At 36.6% G+C, this 19,399-nt stretch overlaps 2 protein-coding genes across 3 annotated transcripts; both read left to right on the top strand.

Moving 5' to 3' along the window:
• The first annotated feature begins 1,686 nt into the window (after positions 1-1,686).
• On the top strand, positions 1,687-8,506 carry LOC120339432 (uncharacterized). 2 transcript variants are annotated; one of them, XM_078116312.1, is made up of 6 exons: positions 1,687-1,794; positions 2,463-2,545; positions 3,732-3,849; positions 4,662-4,749; positions 5,127-5,229; positions 6,864-8,506. In XM_078116312.1, the coding sequence occupies exons 1-6, from the start codon at positions 1,739-1,741 to the stop codon at positions 7,763-7,765; spliced, it is 1,350 nt and encodes a 449-aa protein (XP_077972438.1). In that variant the 5' UTR covers positions 1,687-1,738; the 3' UTR covers positions 7,766-8,506. The 2 variants fall into 2 exon arrangements, with proteins under 2 accessions (XP_077972438.1, XP_077972437.1); XM_078116311.1 differs by having other exon boundaries at positions 2,463-2,560.
• A 3,784-nt stretch (positions 8,507-12,290) lies between these two features.
• Positions 12,291-17,896, top strand: LOC120340077 (uncharacterized). Its single transcript, XM_078116096.1, has 5 exons — positions 12,291-12,308; positions 13,429-13,444; positions 14,450-14,788; positions 16,379-16,563; positions 16,960-17,896. The coding sequence occupies exons 1-5, from the start codon at positions 12,291-12,293 to the stop codon at positions 17,170-17,172; spliced, it is 771 nt and encodes a 256-aa protein (XP_077972222.1). The 3' UTR covers positions 17,173-17,896.
• Positions 17,897-19,399: the final 1,503 nt, after the last annotated feature.

Genomic DNA, 19,399 nt, shown 5'->3' with positions numbered 1-19,399 from the left:
TCCATCTCATGACGAAAAATAAAAGTGACAAACGTTATTTAGCATTACCATTTGTAAAGAGCGTGTGTGCTAATCGCATAAATTGGCAACTTTTGTAGTTTCATCAGATTGCATCTTGTTCAGCAAAGTTCAGCTCGTTTGGATATTTTTCCTTACTTTCAATAACTTGATTAAAAGTTTGTTTACTGTGAAACAATCGTTCAATAACCAGGACTTATGAAGTTGAGTAATAGCGGTCGAAATAAGTCACTTATAGAGTCATCTCCCGCAAATAGTAATTACTGATAAACTCGTTATTCAAGACCATCCGAGTTTCATCCAATTCATATACGGAAACCAGATCCGACACCATGCGTATGAACATTTCTGACTCCAAATGAATCTCGTATAGAGTCATATTCCACAATTATTGGTTTTACAAATTACATTTATAAAACTTGTCAAACAGATCAAATCTCTTTCAATTCCTACTTCAAACTATTAGAAAACTGCATCCGGATACAACATAGATTTATGACGGGGTTTGGCCGATATAAGATACATATGCATTCATTTCCATAAATACAATTCATTATCACGCATGACAATCAAGGCGGTGATTTCACATTAAACTCTTGATACTATTCGAAACCAGAATGGGGTTCCGGTTTACTCTGACTTCATTTCTCAAAACTGAAATAGGTTTTGTTTAAAACTGTTAAAAGCATAAAATCCAAAATGTAGATTTGACTTCAGAATGACACCTGTGTTGGATTCTAACTCCTGATACTTAACAATCCACTTATGTAGTCATTTACCACAATTATTAGTCATTGATAAACTCGAATAACAGGATTTGTAAGTTTTGTGAAATGTCTATTTGGACATGTCCGAAAAACGACTTCGACTTCCGGTTGCGATCTAGTGACGCCAAGTCATTTCTCTGATGCATCCGTATTCCAATATTATTAGTGATTAATGCACGTAACAGAAAAGAATGTGATTTTTCATCCTACTACGGCCAGTGGAAAACAGAACCTCAGTTAACAAAACTGCGGTTTTCAACATCGCAATCGTAAACCATTCCCGAACAGTGTTATGTAAATTATGATGATATTGAAAATTCAACGAATCTTGAATGGAGTCATTTACCACAATTGTTAGTCACTGATAAACTTGAATAACAGAATTTGTAAGATTTGTAAAATGTCTATTTGTGCATGTCCGAGAAACAGAACAAACTCAGTATAAAACTTGACAAAAATTGTTCTCTCTTGAGTGTGACCTTGGATTGCGATCTAGCGACGAGCCGATCTAGTCGCGTCCTTTTCCGAGTACCAAACGTAACAAAATAAAATGTGATTTTTTTTATCCTAACCCGACCAGTGAAAACCCGAACCCCCGGTTAACGAAACTGCGGTTTTCAACATCGCAACCGTAAACCATACCCGAACAATTTTGAATAAATTGTGGTAATATTGAAAATTCAACGAATCTTGAATGCAGTCATTTACCACAATTGTTAGTAACTGATAAACTTGAATAACAGAATTTGTAGAATTTCTAGAAACGAACAAACCCAGAATAAAACTTGACAAAAATTGTTGTCTCTTGACTTTGACCTCGGGTTGCGATCTAGCGACGAGCCGATCTAGTCGATTATGATTATATTGAAAATTCAACTAATCTCAAATTTTCAATAGTAATATTGAAAATGCAGAAATTGTTTTACTTCACAATAATTTCGTTTTAATATTTAATGTTTTTTTTATGTTTCAGAGTTGGTGGGAGCCCGAGCAAGAACAAGGACTTAACGTGAGTTTATAAAATTCTTTATTATTTTGATTATTTGGATCCAATGGAAATTTCTGAATAACAAAAAAAAAACATAACCAATTCGACCGGTGGTCACGCTGGCCCTTTGTTTAAAGTGTTACCCTCAATAATGTTTGCATAGAAGGCGACAAATATCCGATTCATAGTCAATGCCCACCACCTCTTCCAGATTGTAATAAATAGGGTAAGAAACGCCTAGCGGGGAAATTCCAGACATTTTAAAACGAGCAGCTGCATTTGTAGCTCTCTCTTTTTTTGAAGAAATGGTCAACACTGACCAACCAACTGATTACGAATCGTTGCCACTGCCATTGAATTCACAGCATTTTTGAAATCGGTACATTGATTCTAGTGATGGGATTCAGCTGGTTCGCACCGGTTCTATAGAACCGTCTCACGAAATTTTATAAGATCAGCGAACCGGTTAGCATTACTGGTTACTGTCAATGTTCTGTTTGTAACAGAACCGGCTGAAAAATATAACTTTTGTAAAAGAACCGGCTGACAAAAACCACCACTAATTGATTCATTGATAGAAATACAGAGAAAAATGGCGCTTTTCCTGTAACCGTAGTATCATACTTTTCGCTTCCGTCTATCCTGTGTTTTGACAATCACATTATCATTACAAACACATTCCTTTACAGGAGCACAGTGAAGAAAACAGTTGGAGTTGCCGTTGATAAAACCAATACACGATCCACGATATATGGAACAAAGAACCAGCCTGGCAAGGATTTAACAAGTAGAATTCATACTAACTCATTTCTAATCCCCTCTCCCCAAAGAGACAGTAACTGTGACAGTGTTGCAAAATAGAGTTTAGATCGTTTTTTCGACAGGGGTATGCTTTTTTGTTGAAATAATTAGCAATAGCAAATTAGGAGATTTTTTGCCGTCGCACGTCGGCTCACATAACCACAGATTATTTACACCGTTTTGTTCATACTAAAATACTAAATAAATTAACTGGTTAACTATTGTTGTACCCAATGTGGATTCTCAATCGAGGAAGAGGCCATGACGTATGACGCATCACTGAGTGGCTTCACCAGCAATATTCTCCTCTTGGGCAAATAAAAAAAAACCTCTAAAAGTATGTGCACCAAGATGGCGCATATACTTCGGGAGCGCCAAAAATTCAACCTCCAACGGCCTCAACAATGCAAAAACGGCCCGTGTAAATAATTCTATACTCTCCAAGTTACGGATTGCAATAAATCATCGAAAATTTGCATGCACTACTTACACAACACAAGTCATGAACTAACCATCTATATTTTAACATGTACGTTTGTCAATATTTTAAATCGGTCTCCCAACTTTCATAAAAATTGTCCCGACTATACCTATGTAATGGCGGAACTTTTCAACTCGGCTAATTTTGTTGCAAATCTTCTTCCATATCCAGAGCCGAAAAATACTTGCTCCTTTTGTATCAGTGGCTGGTTGTGTAAAATCGCGCTCAGGGACATGAAATAGAACCGCGGGCAATGGCGCATCTACATAAAATGACGCCCATGGCAGAGGTTCAAAATGCGTTTCTTGATTGTCGACCAACATTTTTTGCCGACGGTTGGAAACCTGAGATACTTGTACGTTATTATATAGATAAAAATACGAGTTTCAATTATTCCCAATGTGAAATTATATTTTTAAAACTTTCACTGTGAAAACGTTTTGTTCCTTCTGCGTCCTAATCAAAATAAAACGCTCATTGCACGAGCCCGCCACTGCCCGAAAGCCACAAAATACTCATTACACTACTTTCGGTGTCACTTTTCAATACCAATTTTTATTTCCTCTTAGCTTTCTTTCCACGGAAAATTTGGGATCATATTTTCTTCGTATATAGTGTAAAATTGATTTTTAATGGCTCGAAAAACTAAACTCGACTTGACATTATTTTGTTTCAGATCTCACTCCAGACGACCCGAATGAAAGTCGAACCTCTTTAACAATCTGGCAAGTGGTTATTATCATTGTCGTGGCGTTCGCCATCATATCTTGCATAATCGGAGTCGTTATTAAAAGGTAAAGTCGGTTCCAATTTAAAGAATATTCAAAAGGGGGGTTATGATATTTGTCAAGGAATGACGTAACAACAAGCGATGCAGAAAACATGAGTTTTCAGGGGTCGTGAGGGTCTGAAATCGTTTTGAGCTACGACAAATTGCTATGTAAGATGAAGAAAAATGCCCTTTTTAACATTTAAATGGGAATGGGGTCCAACCCGCATATTTTTGAATAGGGAACACTTACTAGCACCTGCACGTGAAAATTTTTCTTCTACGTTTGAATCTAAAATGGAAAGTTCTATGTTTCAATTTAATAAGTATATCCATTATCATGATCTTTGATTACTTGTTTACAGCAATTAATCAAAATAGGTTTAAAATCTCAACCTCACGTCGAAAGAGATTGTTAGAGCGTATTCCCCAGTGCTGCTAAAAATAGAAGCTATTCACATGTCAATGTCTCGGCGGTGTGGCCCATCGTGCTATGCCGTATAAATACCCTTCCCCTTCCCCGCAACCCCCTGATTAACCTGCGTGAGTTCGCAGGTTCGTGATGGTGATTAGTGGACTTCTAGCTGTCGTAAGGTGGTTCACGTAAACACTGGTTTGTTACGGCTTCCTCCACTATCAAGTCCATGCACATGATAATACCCTAAATGGAATGACAACCCGACAAGAGGCCGTGGTTCGTCATATGATTGAGTCGTCTTATCGGCTTTCCTCTCTTCGGAATAAATATGTAAACCTTACTCAAGAGCTTTGTTGAAAGCGATGATCTCTAAGCTATACATACAGTACGATGAAACTATAAATTTCTTAAACTTTTAGAATGATTTTTGACAAGAAGAAAAAAGAGGAATATCTAAATCTTGAAGCAAGCAAGATCTCGGAATCCAACAAAAAAGCAGATGCAATGGTAACCTAATATTTTACATTCTGTGACAGTTCCATAATAGGAAAGAGAGAAAGGGCTGGGGGCCATGACGAATTAAATTCATAATAAGATTTTTCAAGATATTGTTAGATATTCGTGGCTGCTTTTATCTAGCTATTTTTGGAGCAAAATATATGAGTAAGCATTGTATTACGTCATTATACGAAAAAATATGCGTCATCAAAATTGAACTCATTGTTGCGGCTCAAACCTGCTGCTACCGTGACAGATTGTATACCTGTACTACTTCGTGTTCATATATTTGAGTATCGCTCTTTTCTTGCTGCTGTTTTCTCAGAGTGAAAAATCATATATTTGACTTTGTTTACAATACATTTGATCATTCTTTGTTTATTCAGATTTTACCCGGGTTAGCGTCGAAGATTTCAATGGATTCTGAAAAGAAACCTCCAAAAAGTGATCACAAGCCAAAGAAAATTAAGAAGACCCCAGAAACTCCAGGTGATGCACACGGTCATTTCATTTGATAACAAGCCGTACCAATCTATCAAGTTTGGCACGGTAGAATTTAGGGTTTTGTGTCTTTTTTTTTCACACGGAGTTTACGCCTTCACTCCGGACTAAGCTACAGATACATAAGAAGCTACAATTATTAAATTAGTATTCCGCTTCGCCCTTTCACGCAGCGGCTGAAACCCAATGTGGACTAGCATGTCCGGTAGTAATGGGGCACACTGATAAGAGTGACTGCGACACAAACCGAATATTGTTCAAAGCGGGGTCGTGGCCAAAAGCGTCGCCTGTCCAAAATTGGTGAGCGGCGGATTTTTTTTTTGGCCCCTCATCCCCCCTGGATACGCCTACGGTCGTGAACCAAAGTTTATTGGGCCGACCCACTGTTAAAATGAATAACCGTACCATTTCTCAGAGAAAAAAGAGAGTGATTAAATAATTTGTCAACAACAAAAGACGTCAAAAATAAAGCAAAAATATGATAATAAAATAAACACAATGTTTCTCTTTTTGACCGGAGTGTAACGCACGTATCGGAGTCCCGAAACTGTGCTACGTTTATACCCAACCAATGTCAAGTACCACATCCCGGTTTTCCTACAATTTGCTATGCAAACTCGTGACTAGGGCTGGGCAATTTCGAATACTTGATGATTACAGAATCGAATCGGATATTTTTTTCAAATCGAATCTCGAATACTTGGAAGCCAATGGAGGATATGTAATTTTATGCAACTTACTATTATAAGTAGTCCTGTCAACAAATGATTTTGAACAAATGATGATTGAATGATTGAACAAATTACTGGAAACATAGAATACATCGCTAAGACAGATTACGGAGCGTTCACACACAATGAAAAACACTTATTTATCAATAACTGACTGCAAAAAATATGGCTGCAACAAGAAAAATTGGGTAATTCACCTCGACCATTGGCGGAGAGAGAAAAAACAAGATGGCGGCGATTCGAAATTCTGCTCCGAACCGATTCGAATAACTTACTATTCGAATCGATTCGAATATTTGCTTCAAAGCGCTTTCGTGAGATATCGCGTAACATAAGAAAGTGTCTAACAGACAGACAGACAGACAAACAGACAAATACCTATCAAAATACTTACCGATCAATATCGATAAGTAAATACAGAACAGTTAGAAATAACAACTCACAAGGAAATCACAGCATATCCTAATATAATATACCAACCTATATCGATTCCCTGACTAAATAATAAAACATAGCAGAATTCTAAATACTCATCAAACATATACTCCTCTGAATCCTAAAAAGACCGGCAAATCAGGTAACAGCAGATTGCGCCATACTAGCTCGCTCCGACCACGCATAACGAGAGCAACAGAAGAAACTAACAAAGAGCAAATCTCGTCGTCGGTCGAATGCCGCCACCAATAGCGGGCATTATAAACATATTGCGAAATCACAAATTCTCACTCTCTCAAAAAGCGATAAATAGAAAAAAACACAAAATACAAAAATGAGACCTGCTTCCATTACACGGAGTGAGCGATACGATCATCAGAGACAACTCCCTCAAGTCTCCTTAAACTTAATTTAAGTTTCTAAAACACTTTATTTATTTATTTTTTTTATATTTAGCATATGAGAACTTGCAAAGATCAACATCTAAGCCAGAGGGGACTGTCAAAAAACCACCACAGAAAGTAAAACGGCATAACTCTCACGGAGACGCTACAACGAAGACAAAAACCGCGAAGCATCGGGCAAAGACGACAGAGAACAAAAAACAAAATGGCCACCATGAAGGGTCAAAGGTCACCAAGCCAACGAATGAGTCCACTAAAAAACTGGAAAGTAATGCAGTTGTCACTAATGATACGCCATCGAATAGACCATCCGGTAAAACAGCAATCAAATCCCATGACAAAGTCTCGAATAAGCCTCATTCTACTAGCGGCGGAACAAACAGACACAGCCGAAAGACAGACGAGAACAAAAACAACTTAAAACATCGAAGCCAGACAAAAGACAAATCATCAGCGACACACAAACACGGCGACAAATCACGGAAACGAAGACATAAAACATCAGAAGCCTCACGAACAGACGAAAAAGTCGCGTCAAATGACGCCAATAAATCTGACGAAAAAGACGACACGCCGGCATCTAGGCCTGACAAGTCTTCTTCAAAACACAGCCATTCTAAAACACGAGCAGCGAAAACTGCGCACACAAAACCAACCTCTGATAAACCGAAACACCACAAAAGTAATCCACACGGCAAAAAAACTGAACATCGTAGTAAAGAACACGCACATAAAAGTGAAAGTGGACAGCAAAAAAGTGAGGATAAGCCAAAGAAGCGAAAGCCAGTGAGCAGTGCTCACAAAAAAGCTACGACATCTAACGGAAAGAAAACAACAGACAATTCGAAAAAGCCTCACTCGAGTCATCACCGGCACAAAAAATCTTCGAACGAAAACAAGAAAGACCATACTGAAACAAAATCTAAAAGTGACGTAACAAAATCAGCGACGTAATTATTGTGACGTCAAAACTCCAAGTATTATGTACCAAGAAATGGTTGGGCGAAAATCGAAATTAACTAGAAAGCATGTTAAAGTTGTGACACCAATTTCACAACTAAAAAGTTTAAATGTCAATTAAGAATCTAGAAGAAATTAAAAAAAATAAAAACAGGAATATTGTATTCTACGGACCATAAGGTGAACTTTGAATCCTTTTTATCTCAAAAATCGATCGAGCGCTTTATAAGCCGAAGCGCTATTCACGTTGGAAGTGTGTGTGTGTTTGATGTTCGTACCGTGTTTCCCCGAAAATAAAACCGGGTCTTATTTTCTTTCGAAAAATAACACTAGGGTTTATTTTGGAGGGATGCCTTTTATTTTCATTTATTAAAAACAAAATTACAAAGTTGAGAATTGCGAGATTTTCAAATATACAAAATATGAAAACCGATATCCAATTACTTATAAATACCACGTTTTTAGTAAAAAAAACTGTTAAACATAGATTATTAATCATTTAAAACGTAAAACCATTATGTCTTATATTAAGGAGAGGATTTATATTGGAATCATTTTTGAAATTTAGGCAAGGTGTTATCTTCGGGGAAACACGGTAGCAAGTGTAATTTCCGGTAAGTGAAAAAATAAACTACCGAATGTGAGGAAGACGAAAGGAAAATGCTACGTTTATATTTTCGTGTATTTAAATATAGTACTCGCATTTCAATATAAATATATCTTGATATAACATTACTGATATATTATAAGTTGGGGGTGCTCCCGGAGTATTCGCACCAAGATGGCGCAAACCTGAACATAGTATGTGTACCAGGTTAGGGTTGTTCAGGTTGTGCGTCATCTTGGCACGATTTCTTCCGGATCACTGGGTAAGGTTAACTTTACTTAACCAAATCAACGCAATGACGACCAAACATCGTATTCTAAATATCCTTTTTTTTTGGTCACGAATCAAAACAACATACCTGGAATCCAGCACAATGCCTTCATGCCCTGACTATTTCAACAGAAGTTTTAGAGATTATTTTACTCTTCAAAATAGATCACCATCGCTTATACCACGAACTGTCGTACACTTCCTTTTATCACATCCGCTACATGTGAGATGGTATTATCGATGTTGTTGAAATTTCACGCCATCATCTGGGCCTTAGATACGAAGAATTAAAGGCTGAATTGTGGGTACTCCCGAAGTATGTAAACCAAGATGGCGGACACCGAAACGTAGTATGTGTACCAGATTGAGAATAGACCATAATTTCAGGTACAAATACTACGGGAATCACTTGGCTAATCCCCGAACTCACAATAGAACTAAAATAACAAAATTTAAAATAGAATTATCATAACCTGGTGTCCGCCATCTTGGTTCACATTCTTCGGGAGTACCCACAATTCGGCCTTAAATTCCTCGTATTTAAGGCCCAGATGATGACGTGAAATTTCATTAACTTCTATAATACCATCTCACATTTAGCGGATGTGCTGATAGGAAGTGCATCACAGTTCCGGTTTCCGCCATCTTGATTCGTATACTTCGGGAGTACCGAATTGTGTTGAATGTCTTTCTTCGACATTTCAGGAACTTGATTAAGATAAAAATGTATAGTGTGTATAAAGAAATTTTGTACTCGAAAATTTAGGAAATGTTGTAATATGGGAGATTTGTTCACTACACTTCATACCAGGGAGGCTTTTGCAAATAAGTATTTTGCGTAATTTAAAGAAGTCAAATATTCATGTTACACATCTTAAAATTATATATTGGATTTATGTAAATACTGTCATGTCATCCTAGTCTGGCGGGCCATGTATGTGTGACGTAAAAAGTAACATTTCACGAACAACATTCACAGTGTTTCAGAAGCAAATGTGGAAAACTATAGGACTCGTGCCAAAACTAAACTTACCGCAATATCAATAAATTCCTTGAGCTATTTTTAGCTAAAACATAAAAATTTGGTTGTGACAGCATCAGGCGGGCCAGATTGAATTACCCAAAGGGCCGGATTTAGCCATGCCTGATCTAGATGACTGCAGCAATCAGTTATCGTTTACTAGGTTGCCTCAGTTAAATTGGCTTTATCTTCGGTCGATTTCAGTTTAACATCGCATTGGGTGTTTCACAAATGGATCTAAGATACAATTATGCTTGTTCATGTATGATTCACTAATAAATGATTTCATGACGACTATCTACGTCAGAGATATACAGCGAAATGGCATTAAAAATTGCAAACTTTTTGACAGTGTGAAATATAAAAGCGTCACCAGGACTTAGTTTGATATTTTTGCTCAAGGTTTCATTTAGGCCGCAATTTTATAAAGTTTATTGGTTGTGGATATTTAAAAAAAAATGTTTGCTAAAATAGGGCGCTAGTATTGGTAGAAAAATATCAGAAAACAAGCTGTAATGGAAGCATTCTAGCTATTCAAGGTTCCAACGCGAAGAAGACAATGCAACCAATTAACATCCGGTATTCAAGCAAACATACCAGCGGAAAGACCGTTTTAGCACTCTCTCTTGCTACTCATAATGAACCATCACCATATTGCCAAAAATTTCAATCTATAGAATAGCAAAAAATACGCAAGTAAAAGTTTTTGTTTGCTATGATGCATTGTTGAAGCCAGGATGTCGATTCCACAATTTATAACGACACTGAAATTCATATGTGTACCCAGATGCAATATAGATTGATTCAAAAGATTAGAATATCTTAGCTAAGGGTTTTGAACATTTTTGATGGATCGCGATTCGCTCGGTGTAACTAGAACATGGTTGTGCAACAGGCGATTCGTGGGCCACAACTTTTGCCAAGCAATTTCGTGTTGCCCTTGTCAACGATTAAACTTTTTTCATCAAGCATTAAATCCTAATCAGATAAGTTCATTTTTAAAAAGGTGCCCACATGGATGATAAATATATGTTTTTTGCTCTCGTCGCTGTATTAAATCTTTTGCAGATTTGCCCGGTGCATTTAATACTGTAAGGTCGAGAGATAGTAGCTTTCTTTTTTTCTGTTTGTGTGAGCTAGATGTCTGAAGGGCGCTCCAGAATTATGTGTACCAATATGGAGGTTACTAATTTTGTTTGGCAATATACATTAAGTTGTGTAAAGGGACTAAAACCTATGGGCAGGGGGTATATTCACTTGACTAATACAGACAGTCCCGAACTGGTAATAGAACTAAAATATCGTAATAAAAATCCTAATAAAATTAGGGCCTAACCCCCTACTTTGTACACATACTACGGGAGTACCGTCTAAAATTGGTTGTATAGGCCAATGACAAAAATTGTTGCACACCACTGAACTAGAGTGTTTAGGATTTATACAAACGATTTGACTTCCTAACATGATGGAAAGAGTCGACAGTAATCTGTTTTTTATTTTCGCCCGGGTTTTTATTTAGATTGAAATTATAATTTTTTCCTATGAGTTTTCTCAAATATAACACTTAAGCTAGAGTAGAAAAAGCGTTGGTAGAAGAATCACAAGCAACCAGGAGAAGAGAATATTCGCATGCAGAATTCTCATTTGTGCTTGGAATAAAATCAGTCTGAAATGGAAGCATTCCAGCTGTTGTTCATGTGCGTTGGATTCGCCACAACAGGTGACATTTTAATAATGTTGCCTAATGATTTAGATAATTGATATGACTCGATCTCGTTTAAGGATATTTTGTACAAAGTTCCTGCCAGTAAAACAACCCCGACAACCCTCAAAATATGAAACTTAGTATATTTCAACTTAGTATTATTCATTCAGGGTCAGGGCTAGAATGAGAAATACAGATTGTGCTGGAAAATTAAGATTTTGAATCTTTCCTAAACCCAAGTCTTCAACTGGATAATTACTAGTTTGATATATTTCAACGTGGGAGTGGAGAGTGTTTTTCTCAAATCTCGCATTTTTGCATTAATGGCGGGAGTGTTGTACAAAAGATCCACGTCAATCAGATATTCATTGGAACCAGTCTTATTTTTGCGTAATCGGAATTCTTTTTTATTATTTCGGAGTAATGATTGTAAATACTCCGTATTCGAAATTGTATTTTGATTTTCCCCAGAGTTGGTGTCTTATTCAAAAAGTCTCGACAGTCGAAGTCTCGTTTTGAAATTCTCCGGACCCGGAGTCTTATTTGCAAATTCTCCGGATTCGGAATCATGTTCTTAAAATTCTTCGGATTCGGAGTCTTATTTCGAAATTTTCTGGATTTGGAGTCCTATTTTAAATTTTTCCGGATTCGGAGTCTTATTTTAAAGTTCTCTGGAGTCGGAGTCGTACTTTAAAGTTCTGCGGTTTCGGTATCTTAATATTAAAATTTTCTGGATTCGGAGTCCTATTTTAAAATTCTCCGGAGTCGGAGTCGTACTTTGGAAGTCTCCGGATTCGGAGTCCTATTTTAGGATTCTCCGGATTCGGCATCTTTGTTTAAAATTCTACGGATTTTGAGTCTTATTTTAAAATTCTCCGGATTCGGAGTCTTGTATTAAAATTCTGTGGTCCGAGGCATGATATTTGATCCCGAGGTGAGTGATGTGACGGGATGGAAATTTCAGGAAACACTTACACAGTTAACTGTGTAGAATTAACCGGTTGACCGCAGCGTGACGTTTGGCGTTATAAGGTATAATTTTAGCTTGTCACGTTACAATGGTTACAAAGTCATTTTGCATGATCTTATCCCAGTATCGCTCAAAATTATTCAAAAATCGAGATGAGGCAGTGTTCTTCAAACATATGGAAGTGTTTCGGTAAAACTCGGTTACGTTATCAAATGTCATTTATGTGACAAGTTGTCAGTGTTCTATGTGAAAAATTGATACTCCCGAAGTGTGTGAACCAAGATGGCGGACACCGGAACGTAATAGGTGTACCAGGTTAGGGTTAGATAGTTTTATTCCAATTTTCCTTATTTTATTTCTATTACGAGTTCGCGTACTATCCAAGTAGTATTTGTACATCAAATTATGGCCTAACCTTAACTTAGTACACATAGTACGTTTCGGTGTCCGCCATCTTGGTTCACATACTTCGGGAGTAACGAAAATTCTACTTTAAATATCATAAGGAATAACAGCATCAACTGCCTGCTTGTTGGTTGACATTGAATTTATGATTTTGCAATAAAATCGTGAACAATATATATTGACCGAAAACTGATTCTGAATTTATCATTGTCAAATTTTCATAATCAGCAATCTTGGTACTTCAAATATTTTTCACATTCATTGGGTCCTTAGAAACACAGTCAGTGATATTATTTTGAATTAAACGCCACGGAAGATAAACTTGGGATGAACTAATCATTTTTACCTAAATTGTACATTATAAAGATGTCGGTTAACGCTTAAAATAAAGTGTAACCATTAACCATTTTAAATCGGTTAACCGATTAAACATTCCCAGCCCTAGTAACACGTGGAAATTTCGTATTTTATGCTCGCTTAGCAAAACAGCTGTGAAATTTTTTTTTTTTGCATTTCTAGTCGAAATCTTTGTAAGAGTTCAATTCAGAGGCAGTGCTGCGACGACGTCATACCGCCACCAGGAAACGATCACGGTAAGTAATTGTGGATCGTATTACGCTTATTTTGATGTTTGTTAACACTTTTGTACCCGATTCAAAATTATTGTTTTATATTTCAGGCAAAGAACGAACATGGTGAGTGATGGGTTAACTTAATACGGTATTCTGTTTCATGGAGTGAATTTTTGGCAGCGGTTACCAAAGGCGGCTTTGCTAAGTGCTCATCGAAAATTTAACTGCTGAACCGAGTTTACCGAACATGAGTGATTTTCTAGTATTTCAAAAAACAATCATGTTCAGATGAGTAAAAAGAGTTGACATTTTGACTATATTCTTTGGGCCTAAATGTTACAAGGTCATCAAAATTGAGTTTCATTTAACGGCTTCAATTTTATTTTTTTGTGTAAGTGCGCCTTTAGTTTTTCCTTGATAAATTGGCGACGCACAAACAAAAAGTTTGTGAACCGCTGGATTAGGCCCCTAGGAGGCAGCAGAGCATCTGTCTGGAGTAAACAAGCAACGACCCTTACTAGGAACCAAAAGACTACTGCAATAATTTGAAGCAGTGGTTCTCGAACGAAATTATTTAGCACTGTTGCCCAATCCCCTTCATCATTGCAGTGGTAATTGTTATTATGAATATGAATGATTATAATTACCATTATAAAAGCACTATGTGTTATAACATCCTCAAGCTATGAAATTAGATACAACGGAGAGTTTTCTTGAAAAGGAAAAAATAAAATCAATTTTGAGGGTAGAATTGTGGCCCCAATCTTAACGCTCCGTGGCTAAGGGGTTTAAAGTATTCTCCACGGTTATTTGTTCTCTGTGTGTAATGCCCTTGCTGTTGACTTTTTATTATTCAACGTGCTCATAAAATGAGGGAAACGCGTAAGTACAAAAATAGCTAATTTTTATATAAAGATCAAGAGGCCACAAATTTTAAATTCATTATATGGAAGCTACGGGACGCGAAAGTTTGAGAACCGCTGTTCCAAAAACAAGATTTTTTTTTAAAAGCTAAATTTGAAAGTCGGCGTTGGAGTCAATATTTAATCAACCATGATTGGGAAGTCGGATATACCGAATAGCAAAGTATTAATCAAGAAATATCGTTATAACTTTTATTTTGCGCAGAATTGAGAGAGAAATTGGCTAAAACGTTGGAAAACGCGTTACTGGATAAGCAGATAGATGAAGTCACCATAACAACCGAAGTTTACCATGGCAACAAGATTCAATCAACCCAAGTCACCAAATTTGACGCATCAACTCCAAATGGAGTGGATGACACAAGTCTCGTTACCATCGCCAAAGGGAATGACATCACTCAAGCCGTTACGTCATCTGCAACCAGAAGTACTGCGGAAGTTCGTGACGTCACAACAACAACTGTGCTTGAAAGCGTGTTCACAACTCGATCGATCACTTCAGTTGCTTCCACTAAATCGTTAAAGAAGTCGACTTCGACGAAAGGTTAGATAGTTTTTTGTTGTTGCTGTAATTGCAATGAATGAGCAGACTAGCTTGTTTGACCCGAATCATTTCCCCAGCATAAGGGATGCCCAGATAATATGGTTTATTTTAAAATTCGCCGGATTGAAAATCCTATTTTAAAATTCTCCGGATTCGGAGTCTTATTTTAAAATTCCCCGGATTCGAAATTTTCTTTCAAAAAATTTTCCTGATTTGCAATTTTATTTTAAAATTCTCCGAATTCGGACGGAGTCTTATTTTAAAATTCTTCGGACTCGGAGTCCTATTTGAAAATTCTCTGGATTCGGAGTCCTATTTGAAAATTCTTCGGACTCGGAGTCCCATTTCAAAATTCTCCGGATTCGGAGTTTTATTTGAAAATTCTCCGGATTCGGAGTCTTATTTGAAAATTCTTCGGACTCGGAGTCCCATTGCAGAATTCTCCGGATTCGGAATCTTATTTGAAAATTCTTCGGATTCGAGTCTTATTTTAAAATTCTCTGGATCCGAAACCTTATTTCCAAATTCCTCGGAGTCGAGTCTTCTTTTGATATTCCCCGGATTTGGAGTTATATTTCCAAATTCTCCGGGTTCGGAGTCCTATTTTAAAATTCCCCGGATTCGGAGTCTCATTTCTAAATTCTACAGAGTCGGAGTCTTATTTTAAAATTCCCCTAATTAGGAGTCTTATTTCTAAATTCTCCGGAGTCGGAGTCTTATTCGAAAACTCCCCGGATTCGGAGTCTTATTTCCAAATTCTCCAGAGTCAGAGTCTTATTTGAAAATTTCCCGGATTCGGAGTCTTATTTCCAAATTCTCCAGAGTCAGAGTCTTATTTGAAAATTTCCCGGATTCGGAGTCTTATTTCCAAATTCTCCAGAGTCGGAGTCTTATTTTAAAATTTTCCGGATTTGCAATTTTATTATTGCATTTTACACAAATATATAGGGCTTGACATTTCAAATCGCATCGAATATTCGAATCGAATAGTAAATTATTCGAATCGGTTCAGACGGAAATATCGAATTACTACCATCTTGTTTTGTTTTTATCCACCCACAGGTCGATTTGATTCTAAAATCAAGTAGTATTCGAAAATGCCTAGCCCTACTTACATATGGATTCCCCATAGCCTTCGCTTCAAATAAATTATAGTGTTGACATTGTTTGTGGTAATAAAATCTCTCTCTGCCACAGTCCCCACCTCACCAATTTGAGTATGCAATGCCGAAGGGATAGATACTGGTTTTCCAACTTAAAGTAAGTAGTCCAGTCAAAGTGTGTAGTTTTAATACGGGTAGATGCAATTTACACGAAGCGGAATTATACCCCGAGTCCATCCCTCACCCAGAAGGTTAAACAATTGAGTTGACACAACTAAATCTGGAAGAAGCCGGGTATCACAAATATAGCATCCCCTTAGTTAACAATGTTGTACAGAGCCTTGTGAATGAAAGCTGCGTAGAAATTTCAAACAAAAATATAAAAAAAAATACCGCTATAACTAAATAAATATAATTTAATAAGTAATCTTCCTAACAACTGATTTCAAACTCTGTTGACTGTACTTTTATTTTATTTTTTCTTCAGGAAAGTGCGACGTTACTTACAACTTGAAGTGTTTCCAAGTGATCATTGGTGGCAAGTGTGACAACAATTCATCCGATGCTAATATTTATAACGTCGAACATCTAAACCTACTAAAAGATTATTTACGACCAATGGTTCTTGATGGGCGGGCATCGGTCACATTTCGCACTGGAATGACTTACAAGGTGAATCAGTATATTATCAAGTCTGAATCGCGTTGCTTATGTGGCCTTACATTAAAATATGAAATTCTCTTCAAAATATGAAAATTATTGTTACCGCATTTTATTCTCCAACAAAGAGACCTACAGGTAGGAAACAATTAAAAATGAATAAATTGCTCTTGTCAGCGTTTCTCAGTTCGGTCAATAATTTCAATCGGAACTCCCATCTCTACTCAACTATGATCCGGGTAATGTAAAAATAATGACTCCGACTCCAACAATAACATCAAACTACAACTGTGCATTGAATTGAAATAGCCTACTAGTTTATATCGAATCAACCATATTTGAAATATATTCACGAATTGCAGACTTGTTATTGTTATATTTCTCAAAATTTAAATGTTATTTCAACAGAAACGCACACTTTATTCTACGACCGGTCAAGTTATGTCTCTACAAAAAGAAACGTGGGCCGCTAACAATCCGAATCCCTCTACATCGAGAACAGCTGTTGGGGTTCTTGTCTTTAAAAACCCATCGGACAGTGGAGGAATTTGCAATACCTATCCTTCCTGGGCACATCGCGGAGTCATCTGTGAAAATGATTTACTTAAAGACACGAAATAACTCAACAAAAATACCTTGAATGCATTGAAGTAATTGTTGCCCACATATACATGGTTTAATCAAAACTCTAACTCGGGGATACGATACGAATGGAGAGTAGGACAACTACAAATCACGTGTATGCAACGGTTACTTTACCGATAATTTTGTTTGTCGAACTTCTTGAACAGTTTTAAAACCAAATCTTTCCGTCCTGGCTGCTTGAACTAGAACATCCTACAAGCTTATATGCTGGAACGATGTGATGGGGATCATGTTCACTAGAAAAATGAGTCACTTTTAAAGCTTTATTGCGTATGCATTTCAGTAGAGCTGAATTTTGTTTGTTATATATCTATTCAATCTGCTATTTTTATTGTATTACTTAGATGTGTTCAAGAAAGTTTAAATTTATTATTTAAACCAAATTTGTTCCTGAGTGAATGATAAATAGCCTATTTGTAAGTACTTTGCGATTTGTTTTGTTTAAATATTCATTTCATGTCCGAATAATTTCAAAAAATTGAATAATATTTGATAATGATAATATTTGTTTTCGGTAAAATAAGACCCATTCTGAAAAGACCTAGTCTGAATTTTGAAAATGATTTTAATAAAGGCCCTCCTATTAAAATAAGACCTAGTCGATAGAGTGATTATTTTTTATCAAAAACTATGTATAAGTAAAGGGATATCGGTTTTCATATTGTGTATATTTGAAAATCGAGTAATTTTCTACTTCGTAATTTTGTTTTTAATAAATGAAAATAAGACCTCCCCCGAAAATAGTTTGTAGTGTTATTTTTCAAACGAAAATTGAAATTTTATTCAGGAAAACACACATTAACTTATTATTATGGGATTATAAATATTATGGGATTTTTAAGTTTAAAAAGTTATTTCTCATTTGAACCAACTAGTAAACTTGAAATCAAAATTATAATAAAATCAAATTATGGAAAACTCAATAATTTTTGATGCATATTTGACCGTAATGAGTGTCTGTTTCTATATTCCCTTTTTTGTTTTATTATTAATCAGAATTTATTTTTTATCTTTATTGGCATCCGAAAATAATTTTCTAGAACGTTGTCACCAAATGAAGTCCGGATCTTGTCAGAATCGCTAGAATCTAAATTGTGTGTCTTGCGAAAATACCACAACTTCAGGTCTTTCAGGTCGTTTCAAAGAAAATTAACTTCTATTAATGTGATTAGAAGTGAGAATACCTAATCAATATTAGCTTTGCTGAGCTGTACGACGAACAAGACAATCTTTGACTAAATTTAAAAATGCAATTTATGTTTCTTATAAAAATTATTAATTATTGAAAATTGTTTGTTTATGCAACTTACGTTTTTTACGGTTCGGAAGGGTTTAAAACAGGGCATTTTTTGTCGGATTGGTCAAATAACTTCAGACGTGTAGCTGGGCCACAAAAAAATTGAATTGCCTCCTTCATTGATGGCTATTGGGCTGCTATATTGACAAGCAAATTAGAGATGGACATATAGTCTCAATCGCTAATTAAATGACCTACTCTGTAGAGATCTGCGATATATACAGTGGGTTATAAATAGTGGAGAGTGTATGGTCGCAATCGCCATTTGAGGGGCGTCTTTCATAGAGGGCTATATTGAGCCGCCATATGTATAAATACAGCCCTTATAGCCCATTTAGACGAAAGAAAAATCCACGTATACATCTCAAGATTTTTAAATTCCTTTATCAGCTCTCTACTTTTATTGGTGTGTCGGAGATACCATATAGACAGGTGGTTCCTAAAGTTGATTGACTGGGTGCCAAAATTAGAAGCGGAATGATATTCGCGGGTCGGGAGATGGGAGCGCCCGCAAAGGTCCGATGCCGTTACGTATAATTAAGATATCAGTATACTCGAATTGTTACGAATATACACGTGCTTAAACTGTGGTAGTGACGTAACAATTGGTGGTATCATGAACGCTAAAAAAAAGAACCACATGGCGTCAAACTATTTCGCTCAAGTTCGGCGGGCCACATTAAATCGTTACGCGGGTCGTAATTGGACCTCGGTTTGGAAGCCACTAGTATAGACAGTGGGATAGAAGTAAAAAAGAAAACAATCTTTCCATCTCTCCGGACGGGCAATATTTAAACACTTACATCCAGCTGCACTGTATCTGCGTATTGATTCCATTCGGAAACTCAGGGCTGACGATCTTATTCCATTGGTCTGGTAGAGCATGGAGTGAATGGACGCAATGCT

The sequence above is a fragment of the Styela clava genome, chromosome 9, assembly GCF_964204865.1.
Source record: "Styela clava chromosome 9, kaStyClav1.hap1.2, whole genome shotgun sequence".
Classification (NCBI taxonomy): domain Eukaryota; kingdom Metazoa; phylum Chordata; class Ascidiacea; order Stolidobranchia; family Styelidae; genus Styela; species Styela clava.
This window is presented reverse-complemented; position numbering and strand designations above follow the sequence as displayed.